The sequence below is a fragment of the Nomascus leucogenys genome, chromosome 12 (genome assembly GCF_006542625.1).
Source record: "Nomascus leucogenys isolate Asia chromosome 12, Asia_NLE_v1, whole genome shotgun sequence".
In the NCBI taxonomy this organism is placed as follows: domain Eukaryota; kingdom Metazoa; phylum Chordata; class Mammalia; order Primates; family Hylobatidae; genus Nomascus; species Nomascus leucogenys.
Genome location: NC_044392.1, coordinates 60,979,155 through 61,003,488, shown reverse-complemented (window position 1 = coordinate 61,003,488; position 24,334 = coordinate 60,979,155). Strand labels below are relative to the sequence as shown.

Genomic DNA, 24,334 nt, shown 5'->3' with positions numbered 1-24,334 from the left:
TTTTTGCCAGTTTTTAACTACTTTTATTTCTTTCCTCTCTTCCTCTCTTGCTTTTTTGTTGTTGTTGTTAGTTTAGGAGAAGGAAGATTTTGTAATCTGGCTTTACCATCTTTACCAAGAAGTTTGATTTACTGTGTTATTTCAGTTGTGTATACTTTAAGTTTCTTATATATTTTTTCTGTTTGATCAATCATGAGCTAAAAGGAGTTGAGCGTTCTATTACTATTATCTTTCTCTTCCTTTTGAATTCTTTACTAATTTTGCATTGTATATTTTGATGAATACTATTTGTCGTATAAAAGTTTATACTAATTCATTGTTTTTTTTGGAAATAGTATACTTTATTTTTGTATTTTTGCCCCAAAGTCAGCTTTATCTGGTATTCATATTGTGACCCTCACTTTCTTGTTGTATTTGTCTCCTGTGTTTTTGTCTATTTTTTATTAACCTTGATTGAATCTGTAACCCAAGAGTCTTTTTTTGACTAATAGGTTAGTTATCCTGATTGTATTTGTTGATACGATATGTATCAGTTTTGAATTATTCTTGTGTTTCTGTAATAAACTCTATTTGGTCACAATGTATTTTTAAAATATAATGTTAGATTATGCTGGCCAATATTTTATTTAGCACTTTTATGTTGATACGCATAAGTTGAATGGTTTGTACTTTAACTTTGTTATTGTGATAAAAACATATAACATTAAGTGCACCATCTTAACACTTTTTAAATGTACAGTTCAGCAGTGTTGAGTATATTCACCTTGTTGTGCAACAGATCTCTAGTAGTTTTCCATCTTGTAAAACTAAAAGTCTATACCCATTCAACACGAATTCCCTTTTCCTCTTCCTCCCAGTCCTTGGCAACCACCTTTGCACATCCTGTTTCTGATTTTGAATACTTTATATGAGTGGAATCATACAATATTTGTGTTTACGTGACTGGCTTATTTCACTTAGCGTAATGTCCTCGAGGTTTATCTATGTTGTAATATGTAACAGGATGCCCTTTTTAAAGGCTGCATAATATTCTATTATATGTATATACCATGTTTTCCTTATTATTTTTCTCTTGATGGACATTTGGGTTGCTTCTACCTCTTGCTATTGTGAATAATGCTGTAATGAATGTGAGTGTGCAACTATCTCTTTAAGATCTTGCTTTGAATTCTTTTGGATATATTTCCAGAAGTGGGATTCTTGGATCATATGGCAATTGTATCATTAATTTTTTGAGAACCTCTATATTGGCTGTAGTGACTGTACCATTTGACATTCCCACACAACAGTGCATAAGGATTCTAATTTCTGTACATCCACATCAGCATTTGTTATTTCCTATTCATTTGATAGTGGCCATCCTAATGTGTGTAGGCAACATCTCATGTGGCTATGATTTGCATTTCTCATATGATTAGCAATGGTGACTATTTTTAATATGCCTGTTGGACATTGTATATCTTCTTTGGTGGTTTGATTATTCAAGTCTTTTGCCCATTTTTGAATTGGGTTAATAATAATTTTAATGCAATTTTTTTGTTGTTGAGTTGTAGGAGTTGTTTATGATTCTGGATATTAACTCTTCATTGATTATATATTTTAATAATGTTTTTGTCATCTTATTTTTCACTACATAGTAATATTTATTTTCTTTCTTATTCTCTAAAGTGTGTGTGTGGGTGTGTGTCTTACTTTGGTTGATTTGGAAGGTATATGTAGTCTTTTAAATTAGTTTATTGATTACATTTATATTTTAAAATAATGTATCTAATACTGTCTTCTGTTTCATATTCCCCTGCATATACAATTTTAGTATTTATTATTTTACATCGTCAAGATTGATAAAAATGTATATTCTATTATTTCACTATGATTCCTTTATCTCTTTAACTTGAGCTTTATATTTACATAGATTCAGCTCATCTTTTATATGCAACTTTTTTCCAAGTTCTCAGTCAATATGACAATCCCCACTTTACCTATAAGCCCATTGGCATAGGAAACTGTTACTAGATGACCATCTTAACTTCTAATTAAAATAGATGGGCTTTTTGGGATTATGATAAATCATTTTTCCTGTATCTTTCATTAATTTGATGGGGCCTTAATCTCTGCCTAGCAATGTGAAATTTGCTTACTATCTTGATATGGAGAAAGAGATTCAAAATTGGTCCTTTCAACCTTAAAATCTCTTACTCTGTGACTCTGTGGTCAGAACCAACATGGGGATTATTCCTTTTATTGAGTTCATTCAAACTATATTCTTAGAATCTAAAAAAATGAGCACAAGATAGGTTTATGGTTCCATGGGTTCACCATGAAGTAGACTCTGATAAAATTCTAATTATTGCTTGACGCTGATATGCTTGCACTCTGACTAGTGAAAAAATAGTGGCATTATAGATTCCAAGAATTAATGTTAGTTGATGTGCAATTACCCATGTATTAATATTTTAATCCTTGGTGCACAAGATAGTAGGAAGGATGCAGTCTGTATTTGTGATATTATTTCAGAACTTTTCCACTAGAGTACCAGTCTTCCTTTTTATTCAAAAGGCTATAGACTGATAAATTTATTTAGATCCAAAATTTGGTTACAAGGCTGTCATTCTCTACTCTGGTGATCAAGTCAACCCTCTGTTTGCCAGGCCATATTATAGGAATATCTTACTTATTCAGATTAAATAGGAACCTTAGTGGTCTGGCCATCTCTTTGGTCTAAGGGAACTGATGATTATTTAGCTACCACTAAAGATACACGTTCTTGTATGAGCTGTTTCACACCTTGGAAACATATATTATACTAGAACAGACTTTACAAAGATCTCCAGACCAGGAAAAGTCAGAATTGCAGAGACAGTGCAGTTGTAGGCGATGGTTTCTCCCGTCTGTCCTCTAGAAGCCAAGATACATATTCTGAGAGTCATTACGATATTGCTGGTTTAGAAAATGTGCTTTGTCCTAAAAGACAGCATTCCAGCCCCTTAGAGTACACTCTAATTATCACTATAACTGAAGATCAACCATTGGTAGGTGATAGGATGCATAATAAGAACAGTAAATACTATTACATCAGTTTACAGCCAGCTTCTTTCATAGTGAAGTGAGTTCTGTGATTAGGAGCAATGGTATGGGAGAGATAACATGGTGTATGCAAGGTATTCAGTGAGGATAGATACTGGCATAGACATCATGGGCAAGTTTTACTGCCTACAGTTCTGCACACTTGGAGATTTTTACTTTCTAAGACCTCTAATGCTCCCTGGAGTTGTAAAAATTTTGTTCTTCAGATAGTTGTCATATTACAGGCACCCTATTTATTCACTTTTGTAGACCAGGCTTTTCTTTTATCTTACTGAATAAATTCTATCTAGTGATATTAGCATATCACTCTTTCCACTCTGACCACAGCTCTCCTTTCCATTTTTATCTTGACTATACACATACCCTATTCTTCAGCAAAAGTTATGTATTATTTCCTAAGTATTGTGCTCTTTTCTGTATTTATTCGTGTGATGATTTTTGCTTCTCAGTTTTTCCTTTTACCCGTCATCTCTACTTATCCCCTGTTGAAAACTTGTTCATTATTGAAAGTCTAACTGAACTGCACCTTTTCTCAACATGCATGGAAAAATCTAATTCTGCCTGTAAAGGCTCACAATATTTTAGATCTTTTTGCAACTTTTCACAGCTTAGTTACTTGTGTGTATCTCTCATTCTGTAATTTGTTCCATTAGCTTTATTTTACAAATAAGAAAGCTGAGATTCAGAGTTTTAAGAGACTTATTCAAAAGTCTGCAGATATACACTAGAGACTGATTAGAATAAAGGAAAAGATCATCAAAACCAAATAATACCTCTGTAGAAAGGAACTAACTTTTCTTTTTGTTCTTTTTATTACTTTATGAGATTGAGAGGTTAGTCATCTTTCTTTGTTAATACTTACTAGGAAAGATTTTGATAATATTCATTTGTGATCATAATGATGTTTATGTTATTTGTACTTGATACTTATTTTTAATAGGAAAAACTCAAAAGAGAGGCAAAAGAAAACACAGCTACTCTTAAAGAAAAAAAAGACAAGGTAAGAGCATATAATTCTCATAGTTTTAAAATATCAATTCATTTTCTAACATCTACTTAGAAATGATTTTTTGTTTATAAGTAGGAAAATAACATTTTAAATATCATACATTTCATTTTCTAAGTTCTTTCTTGCTATTTATTAATTCAAAAGCATTTTAGCTAAAAATTTCAAAATTTTGTCATTTGGAGATTTGGAGAAGATTTCAGTCTAATGCAGAAACAGAAAAGAAGAAAAAAAGAAGGTTTCAGTCTTTCTCTACAATTCTTATTGTAGTTTTAATTTAATTAGGTACCTCTGTGTTTCTCTCTTAAGAATTTTTTAATGTTAGAGGCAAAATATTTTCATAAACAATTCTAAAGTTTATTTAGATTATGTCTAATTTTGAGTTTTGAGGGGGCTTAATAAATGACATCCTGTTTTCCTCATTTATGTTCTGAACCAATTGAGAAAGACAAGGGAGAATAAAAATAATATTTTTATTATTGAAGACTTTATTAAAAAGTATCAATATTTTAAATACTGGAGAATGCAGTTTATATTTGAAAGCAAGAGGATCTCTTAATCTTGAAATCCCAAATTAGACAAATTTATCTTCTGTCACAAGTAGAGCTTGACTAGCATAGGTCTACTCACTCGATCATCTGCTGTTGTAAAACTTAGGGTATAAAGGAGAAGAGCAGAATTTATATGTAATTCTAATAGTTCTCAAAGGGAGGAATAAGGAAGAGGCTGAGCTGTATGTGTCCACCTTCTCCTTTTCTTTAAATTCACCAATCACATTAAGTAATTTTTTCTCCCCTAAGGAATCAGGAAGAGGTTTGGTATGTTACCCTAGTAGTACTCCCTGTATATGGAAGGAAACTATCAGTCATAGAGAAGAAGAATACCCCTCAGCTTCTAACCTATTTGATAATATAGGATCGTTGCAGAGGAATTTTGATTTAGCAAATTTTTGGTTAAAATGATTAAGAATTTTCTTTACATATAGTGATATAATCTCCTAAGTTCCCACAGAGGTTGCTATGATTATAGTTAAACTGGAAGGAAATGACACTCAGAGTAGTTTGAGAACAGTTCATTACATTTGATTACATTTGGGTTAAAAGAGAATAAAGGAAAGATGTACTGAACCTGTGAGTGAATACTGAGTGCTTCGTATGTTCCAGACACTGTGCTATACAGTGAAAACATTATATTTGGAGAAATTATAATCATAATAAAATTAGCCAGAATGGTTAGATATAGACTTAAGGAAGTATCTAATGAATATAAGCAAATTGGTTAATCTCCAATATTCTTTTTTAAATTTAGAATGTGTTCATATTATGAAAGTATGTATCACATATTCTTACAGAGATGTTTTGATTCATGTATAATTCTATATGTTTCCATTATCAAGTAGATTAGTAAATGCCATATATTTTATCTGAGAGTCTAGATATATATGTTGGAAAATGAACCATATATAGGTTGCAAAATGAAAAAGATGATAAATGAAGAAATTTAACTAGGCTTTTTTTTCTTTTTTTTTTTGCTATGCTTTATTCCAACACTACTGAAACATAAGCCTTGTTAAATTTACCAAACGTTTCTGAGTTTGGACAAGTTACTTAACTTCTTCATGTTTCAATTTTCTCATCTATAAAGGGATAATAATAATACCTATTTCCTAAAGTTGTTATGAGGATTAAATGAGATGGTATTTGTAAAACATTTAAAATAGTGCTTGGCACATAGCACATGCCTTATAAATGTTTGTTTGAAAAATGCGACAGAGAAAATTGTGAATTTTCTGTCTACATGAATAACTATAAATGTAACATCCTTCCAAAAAAGAATATAACTTGTAAGGAAGTACATGTTTCCATCATGTGTTCTGGAAAGGGATAGTTCAGTATTGTCACATGCAGAATTTTCTTTAGGCTACCAGGGAAATGTCAAATTCCAGATATGGCCACAAGGTGGTGCAGTGACCTTAAATTGTCATTCTTCTACCTGTAGGGAGGAACAATTTGTCCATTAAAGCAGTTACATTTTGGCGCTTCCAAAGTTTACCCCTGATGAATCCAGAGAGCAGTAAAAAAATTGCTTTCATCAAAATTTTGTCATCAACTATGATGTATAAATATATAGGGAAAAGGATACAGAAATGCAATTCTGAAAAAATTCATACTTGCTAGAAAAAGGATTATGAAATGACAGATCACTAGAACTGGGCAGGAAAGATATAAGCCATCTCATTTAGCCCCTTGATTTATAGATGAATAAATTTAAGCTTGGAGATACTTGTAGATTTACTTAAATAATCTGGAAAGATAGGAAAGATCTAGGAGAAAAGACCATATGATGTACTTGGCTCCTAGTTCAATGATTTTTTTATAGTACATGTAGTTGCCTCTTTATCCTATACCCTAATTTAAACGCACTGAAAGTTCAGCCACCATGCTTTCAAATTTTGTCCTTGTATTCCCTTTTTGTGTGTGTGTGCTCTAGAGAATTCAGAGAAATGAGAGATGATCTCAGAAGAACACGGTCCTGTAAAGGAGGGCTCTACAATGAAAGGCAGTAGGAGAACTGAAAGAACACAATTCTAGAAAAAGGGGAATTTGAGTTTCACAGCTAATTAGCTGTGGAATTGAGTAAATTAACATGCCTCAATTTCCTTACAATTTCCTTATGAGTAATTGCCACGATTGTATTCGTGGAGATGGTGGTGACCAAAGAAAGTGTAAAATAGAAAGTGATCGGCATGAGTTTCATGTAGAATCCCACTAAAGCAACTATTACTAGCTTTTACTAGAAAGTTAGGTCAGGTGCTAAAAGAAGCTGTATACAAAGGTAGAGTGAAAGAGAACTGAGGAAACTGAGTTGAAAAAATGTCAAGTATTTAGAGTAAACTTGCAATTTATTTATTTATAATTGAAGCAAATAGCCATTTTCTCAGTTTTTTCCCTGAAAATTTTTCTCATTCTTTACTTTCATAATTATTCTCCTTGCTTTTGGAAGCAAGTTAGGCTGGTGGATAGGAAAAGGCTGATATTTTTATAGGTGAAAAAGAAGAAGTATCAATGTATGAAAGAGAATGAATGAAAATTAGAATAGATTTCCTTCTGACTTTTAGGCTACCGCAATGAACCATAGATTAGGGCTTTTTGCCACGAGGAGTAAAGATTTTTTATTTTTATTTTTTAAAGAGAATCCTCAAATTTTGGTTAGAGAGTTGAGATATCTTATTTGTTTCCATTTTTAAAAATTTAACTTTTATTTTAAGTTCAGGGGTACATGTACAGATTTACTATACAGGTAAACTTCTGTCATGGGGGTTTGTTGTACAGATTATTTTGTCACCCAGGTATTAAACCTATACCTGTTAGTTATTTTTCCTGATCCTCTCCCTCCTCCCATCCTGCATGCTCTGATAGGCCCCAGTGTGTTTTGTTGTCTCCCTCTGTGTGTCCATGTGTTCTCATGATTTAGCTCCCACTTATAGATGAGCCCATGTGGTATTTGGCTTTCTGTTCCTGCATTAGTTTGCTAAGAATAACGACCTCCAAGATATCTTATTTGTTTTCATAGAGGCTCTGTGAAGACAGGCAGGGGCAGATAACATTTGCATCTTAAATGGGCAAGTAAAGTGACAAGACAACTGTAATTTATTCAAACATCTAGTTAGTGATAAATTTAGGGATAAATTTGCTTATTTTGTTGTTAATTCTACTAGTTGCTGCACTTTAATTAAAGAAATAAATAATTAATATGACATTTAGTGATGGTTTTATTCACTCTTGTTGTTCAATGCAGAAAACACAGACATCTTTATTGGAAACATCTGAAATTTATTGGAAATTTGATTCTAAAGCAGTTCCTTCACAAACTATATCTCGAAATTTCACATCAGTTGATCATGGCATATCCAAAGATAAAAGAGACTATCTGTGGACATCTGCCAAAAATGCTTTATCCACACCATTACCAAAGGTTTGTGTCTCAACTTTCCATGTTAGTAGTAATTTTTTAATAAATAAATAAAGTTCTGTTATCACCATATACCTGGCATCACGCACACATATATAACTAGTTTCTTGAAAGTTTCAATGTTTTTTGTGGTATCAGCATGAAATGTAAAGACAAGGTCTTGCTGTATTGCCTAGGATGGTCTTGAACTCCTGGCCTTAACTCATCCTCCTGTCCTGGCCTCCCAAAGTATTGGGATTATAGGTGTGAGCCACTGTGCCTGGCCTTCAACATGAAATTTTTTCATTTTTTTCGATCACTGTCCACAACTTAATGTCATCTTGGGCAGATTTCATAACTTACTTGTTATGTATCAGTGTTTAAGGCCCTGACACAGGAAATCGGATTCTGACTTGACATTTTATAGCATCACCACAGTTACTACTTCCCTTTGCTGTTTACCCCACATCATCTTGCATCTGTAGTCCTTAGCAGTCATCTTGGAGCAGATGCCTCTAGCAAAGTGGCTCAATTCTGACTGTCTTTCATATATCCACTTAATCCATGGGGAATTCATACAACTTTGCCATGCTAAATGGCACTGCAGATGCTCTACTTTTGATCTCTCTTTCCTCTCTCTCATTTACTTTTCCTCTCCTCAACTAGATACAAAGACAAACAAATTTGCTCCCTACATTCATATCTAACTAGGGAATGAGATGCCAGTCTTTCTTTCTTGGAAGCACTTCTAGTATTCTTTATAAAGATGCTGTTGGAGTTCCTGTCTTACTTGTCTTGGGAGTTGAAAAGAAAAGGATCTCAATTGTCTCCATCCCACTAAGCTTAAATGTTATGCCTTTTCCTTCTCAGTTTCCCAGTTGTGTTTGATGGTGTCTGCAAGTCTCTGAGACTTTGTTTTCTTCATTTTTTTTCTATTCCATATCAGTTGAATTATATTCAGGCTTATGGATTCTTCTTCTGCTTGCCTGAATCTGCTATTGAGCCCTTCTAGTAAATTTTTCATTTCAGCTATTGTAGTTTTTAATTCCAGAATTTCTATTTGGTTCTTTGGATAATTTATTTCTCTTTATTGATATTCCATTTAGTGAGATGTTGCTTTCATGCTTTTCTTCATTTCTTTAGACATAATTTTCTTTAGCTCTTTGAACATATTTAAAATAGCTGACTTTAAATCTTTGTCTAGTTAAGTCCAATGTCAAGGCTTCCTCAGGGAGAGTTTCTATTGTTTGTTTTTTTACTTTTCTATTTGGGCCATACTTTCTTCTTTCTTTGCATGTCTCATAAATTTTGTTTAAAACTGGACATTTAAAAATATAACAACTCTGGAAATCAGATTCTCTCCTATTCCCACGATTTGTTGTTGCTACTTGTTGTAGTTATTGTTTGTTTTGTGACTTTTCTAGACTAATTCTGTAAAGTTTGTATTTTTTGTTGTGAGTGCCACTAAAGGTTCTCCTTGATTAGCTTAGTTTTTAGCTAATGTTTGGACTCAAATTTCTTTAAATGCCTAGAATCAATAAATTTTCCAATCTTTGTCAAAGGTCTCTGTTATATGTGTGTAAGGGCATGCTTTCAACACTTAGCCTGGTAGTTGATAACTCTGCCTTAGCTTTCCATTCCTGCTTCTACAGAACCTCAAGATTAGCCAGTGGTGAAAACTTAGGGCCTTTTCAGGACTTTCCTGAGCCTGTAGATAGGCTCACACATATGCGTGGCCTTCTATATTTCCAGGAATATGTCAGAGCTTTTCAAAGCTTTGCCATGGATATTTCATTTCCTAGCTTTTCTTTTAAGGTTTCTGGTTAGTCTTTTGTTTGTCCCAACTATTCATCACTGCTTCATGTTGCTGCAAAGTTAAAACATTTGTTGTTGTTTTTGACAAATTCTGCCCCCTGCTTCACACACACACCAAGGAGAAGGCATTTTTTCACTAGTGAGCGCTCGGGTTGAATGTAATCAGCCATCAGCCTTGTAAGTGAGATCTTGCAGAGACCCACCAGACAAATCAATGACAATTCTTTCGGAATAAAGCTTTGAAAGAGCTTCAGTTCAGTTCTGTTCTGTTCTGTCTGGTGGTTGCCAGGCTGCACCAGGAACGTGGGCTGTTATTCTTTAAGGATAACATAGAGCTAGAGCAGGAGATGGGACCGGGAAGTTAAGACACCACAAAGTTTGGGGTTTCTAAAGAGTTTTAGCCATTTTATTTTCTTTTTTTAAAGAGTAAGCACTCTCCAGGTGGCTGCAAGCCTTTGGTTAATTTCCAGAGTTCTGAAAAAAACTGATTCTGACAAGTTTTTACCAGTATTTTTATGGCTTTTATGGAGGAGTGAATTTTTAGAGCTCATTACTCTGCCATTTTTACTGATGTCTCTGACATTAACTTTTTAAATTAAATTAAATTAAATTTTTGTTTTTGCTCTGTTGCCTGGGCTGGGCTGCAGTGGCATGATCATGGCCCACTGCTACCTTGAACTCCTGGCTCAAGCAATTCTCCTGCTTCAGCCTCCTAAGTAGCTGAGGCTATAGGGATGGGCCACCATACCTGGCTATGTTTTTTTAATTAAAAAAAATTTTAGAGTTGGGGTCTTGCTATGTTGCTCAGATTGGTTTTGAACTGGCCTCAAGCAATCATGTTGCCTTGGTCTTCCAAAGTGCTGGGATTACAGGCATGAGCCACTGTACTTGGCTTTTGACCTTACTATTTATTTATTTATTTATTTATTTATTTATTTATTTATTTTTTGAGACGGAGTCTCACTCTGTCCCCACACTGGAGTGCAGTGGCGCGATCTCGGCTCACTGCAAGCTCCGCCTCCTGGGTTCACACCATTCTCCTGCCTCAGCCTCTCCGAGTAGCTGGGACTACAGGTGCCCGCCACCATGCCCGGCTAATTTTTTGTATTTTTAATAGAGACGGGGTTTCACCGTGGTCTGATCTCCTGACCTCGTGATCCGCCCCCCTTGGCTTCCCAAAGTGCTGGGATTACAAGCGTGAGCCACCGTGCCTGGCTTGACCTTACTTTTTACAGATACTTTTACAAATTATAAAAATTACAAGATAGTATAGAATGTGAAACATTGATTAATGTGAATTACTTTACTAATATAAAAATAAGCAAGCATATTTTCTCACAAAGTAATAAGGAGTTTTGTGGAGAGAGCAAAGCTCACTCAGTTATTTTTTTGCGATCATGATTAGAAATATTAAGGCCCCTAAGACTGTTGATTGCTGAATCTGGAGTGTGTCTGTCTCTGTTTCACTCTTTCTCTTTCTTGTTTTCTTCAGCAAGTTAAAGGAAGGGCAGAGAAAGTCTACCATTGTAAAATTTTTGAAGAAAGACAACTTATAGTATCAAAAACATCTGAATTAAATTCTTATCCAAAATTTTAGCCTCATATACTTGCCAATAATAATGGAGGTTTCTGATTACTAAGGACTCAAATTGCCTTAAAATTATTTGTGAAACTCTTTATTAATAATGCATATTTTATTTGATATGATAATGTATTGTTTTTTATTTTTGGATAGGCATATACAGTGAAGACACCAACAAAACCAAAACTACAGCAAAGAGAAAACTTGAATATACCCACTGAAGAAAGTAATAAAAAGAGAAAAATGGCCTTTGAATTTGATACTAATTCAGATAGTTCAGAAACTACTGATCTTTTGGTAAAAATTTTACAAATAATATTTTGTATTTATTTATATTACTTATTTGTATACAATTTTCCTTGATATAGGTGTATAATATATTTACATAGTACCTACCATTGCAATAGTGATATACAGTGGAGCTCTGCTAAAATGCAGATCCTTGTGCTTTTGCAGCGTTTTAGAGAAATTAGGGTTCAAATAATTTCCCTGTAAATTTCAGAAAACCTGGCACTTTGAAAATACTTGATATAGCATAATGGGCATATGATATGATTAATCATTGTCTTGTTTTCTAGAAGAATGTCTTAAAGGAGTTCTTACTATATTTTTAAAAAGAGATGGAGTGAATATTTTACTGCAGCCAAATCTGTTATTTAGGCGTCCCCTCTATTTTGCATATTATACATGCTCCTTTTACATCACTGGTTGATGTTTATATCAAGGTATTGGTTGACAACTATAACATTTCCATCACTCTAAAGAAGTTAGTGTATTACGGACAGCATGTTTAAGCAGGCTATGTCCTCTAGCGCTTTGTTTCACTAGTTACTCCCGTTCACATATACCACTATTTTCTGAAGGCATAATAATGGTTTATTGAGAATAATGAAGCTTAGATTCATTTAATTTTTTTAAAAAGGTGAACCATACCAGAGCAAATGAAGCAATGCACCAAAAATTCCTAATGACAAAATACCAGTTAAATTCATTTGTTTTATTATTCCCACTTATAACTAGAAGACCCTCCAAGCTTTTCTACTGCTTTGGGACCCTCTATTTTCATTTTTTCCTGGAATAATGAGTAGTTGAAGTCTTAAAATCCTAACTATTGAAGTTAACATGCAGAGTCCCTACTTCAGAACCCCTGTGTTTCATAGATAATTATTAACATCTTAACAATTAAAACTGTGAACCAGGTACTAAACATTTTATACAACGAAGATTACTTTAATTATTTCTTATAACAATTCCAGCCTTTAGAAATACAGTTGGCCTTCTGTATTCACAGGTTCTACATCTGTGTATTCAACCAACTACAGCCCAAAAAATTTGAAAAAAATAAAAAATAGCAATTCAATAGAAAATAATATAAATAAGAAAGCAATACAACATAACTATTTACATAGTGTTTACATTGTATTTGGTATTATAAGTAACCTGGAGATGATTAAAGTATACAGGAGGAAGTACATAGGTTACATGCAAATATTATATTATTTTACATAAACATCCACAGATTTTGGCATGCATGAAGGGATCCTGGATCCAATCCCCCATGGATACTAAGAGATCACAGTATATACTGTTCTTTCCAGTTTACAGATGAGGAAACTGAGTCACACAAGTATATTTTTCAAGATCACATAGTTAGTAAGACATGGAACCAAAATTTGAACACAATCTGGCTTCACAGACTATGTAAGTCATTGCACATGATAACTGCCAATTCAAACTGTAGTCCAGATATATAAAAATGTAATAATAATTAGAAAGAAAATGAGCTTTAGAATTAAACATTCTAGGGTTGTAATCTCTGTTATTATTCTAGCAGTTTGAGTTTAGGCCCATTTCTTAGCTGATCTGAGATTCAGAATGAGCATCACAAACTTGCAACACAATAAACATATTACAGTATTATAGAATTGCACACAATTGTTCAAAGTAGTCTAAAAACACATTTCACAGTCAGTTTCCTGGTTATAATTATTATATGAACCTGTTAGTCATTTTGTAATTTTCTTAGCTCATGTAGTTGAATTTTGAACATTCAAATTATGAAAATCAAGATTTAAAAATGGGTTGTTGAGCATGACCTCAGGAAGATGGTGGAGTAGGAAGTGCCAGGAATCCATCTCTCTACCTAGACAAAAAGTATACTGGCAGAAACTGAAGTAGCTATTTTATAAATATGCAGTCTTATTTGAATGTTTATAGCTTTTAGGGGAAAGGTTAGCTGGTAAATTGCAGTTAATTTAGGTTGATTTCAGCCTTAAGTATGATAGCAGCTACCAGTCTCCCCAGCCTACAGTCCTGTGTCAGGAAGCCATGCTCATGTTCCTTGAGTGACTTGCTGGTGCCAGAGGGGGCAATAGGACTTGTCCTTCAAATATCAGAGTTCAGTGTTTCAACCCCCACTGGCTGAAGCAACTTCCAGGAATTTACATGAAGCACATCTGTCTTTTCTTTTTTTTTCCTTTTCTCTTTTTCCATCTTTACCCTTTGGGAAGCCAGGCATTTAAGGATTAGGATATTCAAAAGCAAAGCAAAAAGGAATTTAGCTACAGCACATGTTCAAGCAAAGAGGCTTAAAAAAGACTGGAGAAGACCATAAGCTTTTATCTCAGGCTGATCCCTGGCACAGAGACTTTCAACAGTAAAACAAGAGAAAACAGAACGCAAACAAAAACAGAAAATCCTGGGGAAGAGGGAAAATCTTATTTCCAGAGTTACCAAAGTATAATATTCAAATGTCCAGTTTTCAACAACAAGGGCCAGGCACAATAGCTCACACCTGTAATTTCACCACTTTGGGAGGCCAAGGTAGGAAGGTTTCTTGAGGCCAAGAGTTTGAGACTAAGTTGGGCAACAGTGAGATCCTCTCTATACAAAAATTTAAAAAATTAGCCAGGTGTGGTGGCAGATGGCCTGTAGTCTAATTACTCAGGAGGCTAAGGTAGAAGGATCACTTGAGCCCAGGAGTTCAAGGTTATAGTCAGCTATGATCATGTCACTGCACTCCAGCCTAGGTGACAGAGTGAGACCTTGTCTCTAAAAATTTTTTTAAACCAAAAGACCAATAGTAACAAATCATAAGGCATACAAATAAATAGGAAAATATGATCCATTCAAAAGAACAAAACAAACCAACAGAAATTATCCTTAAGGAAGCTCAGACATTGGAATTACTAGACAAAGACTTCAAAACAGCTGTCTTAAAGTAGCTCAAATTGCTAAAGGAAGACATGGACAAAGAAAAAAAAACCCTAATTGTGTGTGAATAAAATGAGAATATTGATAGAGAGTTAGAAATTATAAAAAGAACCAGAAAAAAACTCTGGAACTGAAAGTATGATAACTGAAATGAGAAACCCATTAGAGGGATTTAAAAGCAGATTTGAGTAAGTAGAAAAAAGAATTGGTGAACATAAAGACAGACAATTGAAGTTACTGAGTCTGATAAAGGGCAAAAAAAAGGAAAAGAAAAGAGAAGAAAAGTGAACAGAGCCTCAGAGTCTTGTAGGTCAGCATCAGCTGGGCCAATATATACATTGTAGGAGTTCCAGAAGGAGAAGAGGGAGAGAGGAAGAGGTGGGGGGAGGGGTAGACAGAGAGAGAAAAAGAGAGAGAGGTAGAAAGAGTTATATGAAGAAATAAATGCTAAAAACTTCCCAAATTTTGATGAAAGACATGAATATACAAATCCACAAAGCTCAACAAACTCCAGTAAGCCCACATCAAGACATTTTATAATCAAACTGTTGGGAGAAAAAAATGAATCTTGAAAGCAGCAAGAGAGATGCAACTCATTACATGCAAGTTATTCTCAACAAAATTATCAGCTGATTTCTCATCAGAAATGTTAGAGGCCGGAAGACAGCGAATTTATATATTCAAAGTGCTGAAAGACCAAAATTATCAACTGAGAATTTTATATCCAGCAAAACTGTCATTGAAAATGAAGTAGAAATTGAGATATTTCCAGATAAACGAAAGCCATAAAGAGTCTGTTACCACTAAACCTGCTCTTCAAAAAGTACTGAAGGGACACCTTCAGATGGAAAGGCTGCTAGACAGTGAAGCTGTATGAATAAATAAATATCTCTGGTAAACATAAATACATGGGCAATTTATAAAAGCTAGTATTGTTGTTATTTTGGTTTGTAACTTCAGTTTTTATTTTCCATATGATTTTAAAGACAAATGCATATAAGTGGTTAATTTATGTTACTAGGCACACAATGTATAAAGATGTAGTTTGTGACATCAATAACAGAAAACGGGCTGGGCACAGTGGCTCACACCTGTAAACCTAGCATTTTGGGAGGCTGAGGAAGGTGGAAGTTTGAGACTAGCCTGGGTAACACAATGAGACCCTGTCTCTACAAAAAATATGGAAATTAGTCAGGCATTGTGGTGCACATCTGTAAACCCAGGTACTTAGGAGGCTGAGGTGTAAGGACCATTTGAGCCTGGGAGGTCAGGGATGCAGTGAGCCATAATCACACCACTGCCCTCCAGCCTGGGTGACAGAATGAGATCCTGTCAAAACAAAACAAAACAAAACACCAAAAACCCCCCAAAAACAAAACAGGGAAGATGGAGCTGTGTAGGAGTAAAGTTTTTATAGGCTATTGAAGTTAAGTTGGTATAAATTCGAATTAGATTGTTATAACATTAGGAAGTTAAATGTAATCTCCATGGTAACTACAATTACATTATATAATATATACAAAAAGAAATGAGAATGGAATCAGAAAAATTTAGGTACAAAAATCACCTAAATAGAAAATAAGACAGTAATGGAGGAGACAAAACCCTGTAATAATGGAGATAAAACCCAATAAGACATATTGAAAACAAATAGCAAAATTCAGAGCTATGTCCTTCCTTACAGATCATTACTTTAAATGTAAATAGGTTATACTCTCCTATCAAAAGATATAGATTGGCAGAATATATTTTAAAGACATGATACAACTATATGCTGTTTTCAAGACACTCATTTTAGATCCAAAGCCAAGAATTGATTAAACGTGAAAGAATGGAAAAAGATATTCTGTGCATATAGTAACCAAAAAATAGCTGAAGTGTCTATACTACTATCAGACACAACAGACTTTAAATTAAAAAGTATAAGAGACACAAAGGACATTATATAATAATAAAAAGTTTAATATAGCAAGAAGATATGACAATTTAAAACATGTCCACGCCTAATAGCAGACCTTCTAAATATATGAAGCAAAACTTCATAGAACTGAAGGGAGAAATAGACAGTTCTACAATAATTGTTGGACACTTCAGTAACCCACTTTCAATAATGAATAGAACAACCAGACAGAAGATAAGGAAATAGAGGACTTGAACAACACAATAAACTAATTAGGTCTAACAGACATGTATAGAACATTCTACCCAACAACAACAGCATACATATACTTTTCAGGTGCACACGAGACATTCCCAGGGATAGATCATATGTTAGGTCACAAATCTCATAGGTTTTAAAGGATAGACATTACACAAGGTATTTTATTTGACCACAGTGGGATGCAGTTAGAAATCAATAAGATAAGGAAAACTGGAATATTTACAAATTTGTGGAAATTAAACAACACACTTTTAGCCAATCAGTGGGTCAAAGAATTCACAAGGGAAATTAGAAAATACTTAGAGATTAATGAAAAGGACAACACAATATACCTAAACTTATGGGATACAGCAAAACAGTGCTCAGAGGGGAATTAAGTGTCTATTAAGAAAGATCTCAAATCAATAACCTAACTTTATACCTTAATAAAGAACTAGAACAAAAAGAGCAAACTAAACTCAAACCTAGTAGATTGAGGGAAATAATAAAGATTATAACAGAGCTAAGTTAGAGAATAGAAAACAATAAAGTCAGTGAAACCAAAAATAGTTGGTTTTTTGAAAAGATCAACAAAATAGGCACACCTTTAGCTAGAGAGAGAGAACAAAATTAAAAATGAAAGTGGTGATACTACTGACCTTTCAGAGATAAAATGAATCATAAGACAATACTATAAATTATTGTATGCCAACAAATTAGATAACCCAGAAGAAATGGAAATATTCCTTATAACTCACAAATTCCTTAGATGAACTCAAAAAGAAATAGAAAACCTCTATAGACCTGTAACAAGTAAAGAGTTTAAATTGGTAATCAAAAACCTCAACAAAGAAAAGTTCTGGACCTGTTGGCTTCATTGATAAATTCTACCAAATATTTAAAGAATTAACACTAGAGCTTCTGGATAGCTGAACACAGGGAGGTTCCTGCAGGGTGGAACACCCAAGGAAGGCATGAAAGCGCCATGCACCTTCCCCCATATCTTGCCCTACACATCTCTTTATCTGTATCCCTTGCATGCAGATAATATTAGTAATCACCTCACAGGCTTTTTGAGAAAAAGTTAAATAATGCTTATAAAATGTTTAACAGATCATCTGGCACAGAGCAAATGATCAATTAATATTAAAATTGTGATTATTATTATTGGAATCTTGAATCCAAATACACTGATAGAGGGGTGTAAATTGGTAAAAAGTTTTCAGAATAAAAATTTGACATATTTGTTAAGACCTGAAAAATAATTAACATCAATTCTTCTTAAATTCTTCCAAAAAGTTGAAGAGGGAACACCTCCTAACTCATTGTATGAGGCCAGCATTAATTACCCTGATACCAAAGCAGATAAAGACCCCACAAGAAAGGAAAATTACAGACCAATATCTCTTATGAATTAGATGTAAAACTACTCAACAAAATATTGGCAGATCATAATCAATAGCATGTTAAAAATTATTTGCCATGGCCAAGTGGAATTTATCCCAGGAATGGCAGGGAGGTTCAACATAAGAAAATAAAGCAGTGTAATAAACCACATTAACAGAGCAAAGGAGAAAATAGCCATAACATCATCCTGATGCAAAAAAAGGTACCTGACAAAATCCAACACTCTTCATGGTAGAAAACCTCTCAGAAAATTAGGAATAGAGGGAAATCTCCTCAGTATGATAAAGGGTATTTATGGAAACCCCTAGCTAACATCATTCTCAATGGTGAAAGACTGACTTACCCCCTAAGATTAAGAATGAGGCAGGTTGCCCACTTTCACTGCTGCTATTCAACATAGTACTGTAAATTCTAACTAGAGATACTATAAAAGAAAAAGCAATAGAAGGCATTCAGATGGAAAGGAAGAGGTAAAACTGCCTCTCTTCACAGATGACATGATCCTATGCATAGAAAATTGTGAAGACTCTTTAAGAAAGCTATTAGAACTAATAAATAAATTCAGCAAAGTTGTAGGGTACAATATCAACATACAAAAATTGATTATGTTTTTATATGCCAGTGATGAACAATCAAAAAATGAAATTACACCATGGAACACTACGCAGCCATAAAAAATGATGAGTTCATGTCCTTTGCAGGGACATGGATGAAACTGGAAAACATCATTCTCAGTAAACTATCTCAAGGACAAAAAACCAAACACTGCATGTTCTCACTCATAGGTGGGAATTGAACAATGAGAACTCATGGACACAGGAAGGGGAAGGAACATCACACTCCGGGGACTGTTGTGGGGTGGGGGGAGGGGGGAGGGACAGCATTAGGAGATATACCTAATGCTAAATGACGAGTTAATGGGTGCAGCAAAACAACATGGCACATGGATACATATGTAACAAACCTGCACATTGTGCACATGTACCCTAAAACCTAAAGTATAAAAATAAAAAAAAAAAGAAAGCAATTCTATTCACAATAGCATCTAAAAGAATTTAAATACTTGGGAACAAATCTAACCAAGGAAGTAAAAGACTTGTACACTGAAAATTACAAAACACTGGTGAGAGAAATTTTGAAAGACCTAAATAAATGGAAAGACATCCTATGTTTATTGATAGAAAGACTAAATATTGTTAAGATGTCAGTAGTACCCAAATCTGCAGATTCAATGCAATTTCTATAAAAATTCCAACAACTTTTTTGCATAAATGGAAAAAATACTCAAATTAATGTGGAATTGCAAAGGGCCCCAAATGGCTAAAACAATCTTGAAAAATAAGGATAAAGTTGGAGGACTCACAGTTCCTAACTTTGAAACTTACTACAAAGCTAGTAATTAAAACAGCATAGTACTTGTATAAGGTCAGACATACAGACCAATGGAATAGAATAGACAGCCTAGAGATAAACTCTTACATATATAGTCAGTTGATTTTTGACAAGAGTTCCAAGACCATTCAATGCAGAAGGAACATTTTTTTCAACATACGGTGCTGGGAAAACTGTCCACATGTAAAAAGAATTAAGTTGGATCCTTTATATCATATAAAAAATGACTCAAAATGGATGAAAGACCTAAACTTAAGAGCTAAAACTATAAAACTGTAGAAGAAAACACTGTCGAAATCTTCATGATATTGGATTTGGCAGCAACTTTTATGGATAACACCAAAAGCACAGGTAATGAAAGAAAAAAAGATAAATTGGACTGCATCAAAATTAAGAACTGTTGTGAATTAAAGGAGACTATCAAGAAAGTGAAAAGACAAGGTAAATAATGAGAGGAAATATTTAAAAATCATATATATGACAAGGGATTGATATCTAGGATATATAAAGGACTCCCACAATTAACAAGCACAAAAAGTCCCAATTGAAAAATGGGGAGAAAAGATTTGAATAGCCATTTCTCCAAAGATGAAACATAAATGGCCTATAAACACATGAAAAGATGAATGCTACGAAGAGTCATGAGGACAGATGATAAGGTTTTGTTGTTTTAAATTGGATTAACTTATTAATCATTTTTATATGGAGACTCATGATGAATAATCAATTACCTTGCACTAAGTAAAATTGTAATGATAGTTTAAACAACATGATTTTAAAGATAATTTATCTTGTTTAAGCTAGTCAGTTGGTACACAATGATTCTGAGTATATCTGCAAGGTAGCTCTATGACTTATTTATTGAATTCTGTTGAGATCTTAGATGTATAAAAATCTGTTTGAAATTTCTCATCCACGAAGCTTCTGAAGTTTTTGTTAAATGTGGCTTTAATAAGCATGAAAAAATTGTGTGAACTGACTGCTTACATGACTAAATTGTGTTTCATATTCATTAAGAGAATGGATTCTGGAGCCAGATTACCTGAATTTGAATTTCCTTCCACCTCTTCCTAGCTATATAATCTAGGGTACATTACTTAATATTTGTGTGCCTGAGTTTTCTCACTTGTAAAATGGGGATAATAGTATACCTACTTTATAAAATTGTTATGAAGATTAAAAGGAATTAAAATATGCAAAGTGATTAAAATATAGACTTGCACTAGAAAGTACTAAATAAGTGTTAGCTATCATTATTTGGGAGAATTACAATAATTGTAAATTAAGTGACAACATTATATTTATTTGTTGTTTTGATATAATACACATAAAACTTACCATCTTAACTATTTTTAATTATATAGTTCAATGTTATTAGATACCTTTATAATGTTGTGTAACCATCACCACCATCCATCTCCATAACTCTTCATCACAACTAAAACCTTCTACCCATTAAACAATAACTCTTTTTTCCACCTTCCCCCAGGCCCTGGCAGCCACCATTCTACTTTCTGTCTCTATGATTTTCCCTACACTAAATATCTCATATAAGTAGAATCATACAAGATTTGTTCTTTTGTGACTAGTTTTTTTTTCATTTATGTCCTCAAGGTTTATCTATGTTGTAGCATATATCAGAATTTTCTTCCTTTTTGAGGCTGGATAATATTACATCGTATGTATACACCACATTTTGCTTATTTATTCATCCATGGATGGATACTTAGGTTGCTTCCATGTTTTAACTATTGTGAATAATGCTACTATGAACATGGGTGTACAATTATCTCTTCAAGACTCTGCTTTCAATTCTGTTGAGTGTATATCCAGAAGTGGAATTACTGGGTCATAGATAATATAATTTTTTATAGAGTTATAAATACTTGTTATAAGTTATAAATGTGAGTTTGAATAAACAGGTCAGGGAAGGAGGACAAGATGGTATTATAAAGACTCTGAAACTGAAATAGAAATCAATAGAGAAATGCTACTCGCTATGCATGTCTTGTATTTCACATAGCCTTTCAGTAATATAGTTAATAGAATAAAAATCTAGGTCCTTTCTCGGCCAATTGATTTATTTTGTTATTGTTTTCTTTGTTTGGTCTTCTTTTGTCTCTCTATAATCTTCTTTCTCTTTCCTCCTCCCTTTGCCCTTCTCCCTTCTACATCCTTCCTCTTTCTACTCTTTGTTCTCCTCACATGTGATATGTTGACAAAATGTTAATAATATAATATTAATTATGGTAAGCCCAACATCATATTTTTTAATTTTTCTTCAAGAGCATGGTTTCAGAAGAAGAGACATTGAAAACACTATATAGGAACAATAATCCACCAGCTTCTCATCTTTGTGTCAAAACACCAAAAAAGGTAGCTTTTAAATTTTATTTCAGAAAGCAAATTTTAAAAGCTGCACTTAAAAAAATTAAACATGTTATGATTTTTAAATTTTATTTTGTATTCAGGCCCCTTCATCTCTAACAACCCCTGGATCTACACTGAAGTTTGGAGCTATAAGAAAAATGCGGGAGGACCGTTGGGCTGTAATTGCTAAAATGGATAGGAAAAAAAAACTAAAAGAAGCTGAAAAGTTATTTGTTTAATTTCAGAGAATCAGTGTAGTTGAGGAGCCTAATAACATGAAACTTATAGTTAATGTTTTGTTCTTATTTTATCTGGAAGTTGAGACTTTTAAAACATACTTGCATGAATGATTTGTGTTTCTTTATATTTTTAGCCTAAATGTTAACTACATATCGTCTGGAAACCTGTCATTATATTCAGATAATTAGATGATTATATATTGTTGTTACTTTTTCTTGTATTCATGAAAACTGTTTTTACTAAGTTTTCAAATTTGTAAAGTTAGCTTTTGAATGCTAGGAATGCATTATTGAGGGTCATTCTTTATTCTTTACTATTAAAATATTTTGGATGCAAATAAGTGCTTCTTATTGATTCTGTTAGGTCGTATAAACAGCTCATCATTATAATTTTGAGATAATATTATTCATTTTAAAGTCTTGAGAGCATTGTAGAGGAGTTTTGTACTTCTGAGGCAGCTTTGACTTTTTTATTTTATGAAATTGAGAAATGGATTTTAGTGGCAGGAAAAAGTGGCTATACCAGTATGACTTCCTGAAATATTTCATTTATACAACACTTATAAAGCAAATATTTATTAATGTTTACTAAGAGTCAAACAGAGTCCTAGATACTGGGGATGTAATAGTGAACAAAACAGAAAAATAACTTGTGTTTTCCTAGAGCTTACATTGTAGTGAAGGAAATAGACAATTAACAAAATAAATAAAACACAGTTTATTAGTTAATGATAACTGCTAAGAAGAAAAATAAATCAGGGAAGAGTATTAAGGAGTATAAAGAAGGCTACGTTTTAGGCATGATATCCCTTACTGAAGTGACATTTGAGTGAAGATACGATTAAAAAAGCAACTAAGCCTGGGGTTACCTAAGGGAATAACATTTCTCACAGAAGGAATAGGAAGTACAAAGGTCCAGAGGTGGGAGTGTGCCTAGCATATCTGGGAAGCAGCAAGAGACCAGTACTGGGAAGCATAGTGAGCAAAAGAAAGAGTAGAAGGAAGAGAAGGCCTAATAGTTAATGGGATGAAGATTTTGAGCGGGCAGATTATGTAGCACTTTAGGCCACTGTAAGAACTTTGGCTTCTCTGAATATGATGTGACATTAGTAGATGATTTTGAGCAAGGAAGAACCAGGATTTGACTTATGTTTTAACAATATCTTTCTGGCTGCTGTATTGAGAACAGATTGAAAAGGGGACATAAATAAACAGAAGATTATTTTAGTAATGCCTATGAAAGACGATAATGGCTTAAACAGGAGCAAGAGCGGCAGAGGAGTAAAGTAGTTAACTTCTGGATATATTTTGAAGATATAGGTAGAATATGAAAGAAAGAGAATGGGCAATATTTTTGGCCTGAACAGTGTAGTTTTGCACATGTTAGGTTTGAAATACCTGTTAGACATCCAAATAGAGATGGTAAGCAGGCTTAGAGACAAGTCCTGACTAGTGATATAAATTTGGGAGTCAACATCATATTTAAAGCTATCAGACTGGATGAGAACATTTACAGTCATGGGAGTGAGTGTACCTAGGAAAGAGAACAGGTCAGAGAGATGAGAAGGGGCCATCAAAGGAATGGCCAGAGTGGTAGTAAAAAAAGTAGGCTATGGTTTCTTGGAAGCCAAGCAAGAAAGTATTTCAGAGAAGAGGGAGTGATAAATTGTGTTAAATGCTAATCAGAGGTAAAGTAAAACTGATTAATGTGTTATTAATATGAAGGTCATTGGTAATCTTAATGTCAGTTTTAGTAAAGTGGAGCTTGATTGGAAGGGCTTAAAGGAAAAAGAGGGAGAGTAAGCAGAGACAGCTATTTCTATCAGGTGTAATAAACTCAAGAAGTTGTACTTCACATGAAGATGATAAATAGGGAAGTTACTGGAAAGGGAAATGGATCAACAGAAGGTTTTTTTGTTAAGACATAAGAATTAATAGCATATCTAAATAATTAGAGGAAGATTCAGAATGGGGAAAATGATGATGTGGGAGAGAAAGGGAAATTTTTTGTATAATGTCATAACAGGGAAGAGGGATGGAATTTAGTGGGTAATTGAAACTGTTGGGCCTTCGGTAGGAGAATAGACACTTCTGCCATAGCAATAGGAAAAAAGAAAGAGTATACGTCACAAGAT

At 33.6% G+C, this 24,334-nt stretch overlaps 1 protein-coding gene across 4 annotated transcripts in view; it reads left to right on the top strand.

Moving 5' to 3' along the window:
- SYCP1 (synaptonemal complex protein 1) overlaps positions 1-22,537 on the top strand; it is a 141,507-nt gene extending 118,970 nt beyond the window's left edge. For 3 of the 4 annotated variants that reach the window (XM_012500322.2, XM_012500321.2, XM_003268024.4), the window contains 5 exons: positions 4,025-4,084; positions 7,889-8,065; positions 11,592-11,735; positions 21,877-21,966; positions 22,062-22,537. In XM_012500322.2, the coding sequence (XP_012355776.1) occupies positions 4,025-4,084; positions 7,889-8,065; positions 11,592-11,735; positions 21,877-21,966; positions 22,062-22,199 (609 nt within the window). In that variant the 3' untranslated portion in view covers positions 22,200-22,537. Of the gene's footprint in view, positions 1-4,024; positions 4,085-7,888; positions 8,066-11,591; positions 11,736-13,036; positions 13,140-21,876; positions 21,967-22,061 lie in introns of all 4 variants that reach the window. The other variant, XR_001114183.2, reaches the window with a different exon arrangement.
- The last annotated feature ends 1,797 nt before the right edge of the window (positions 22,538-24,334 follow it).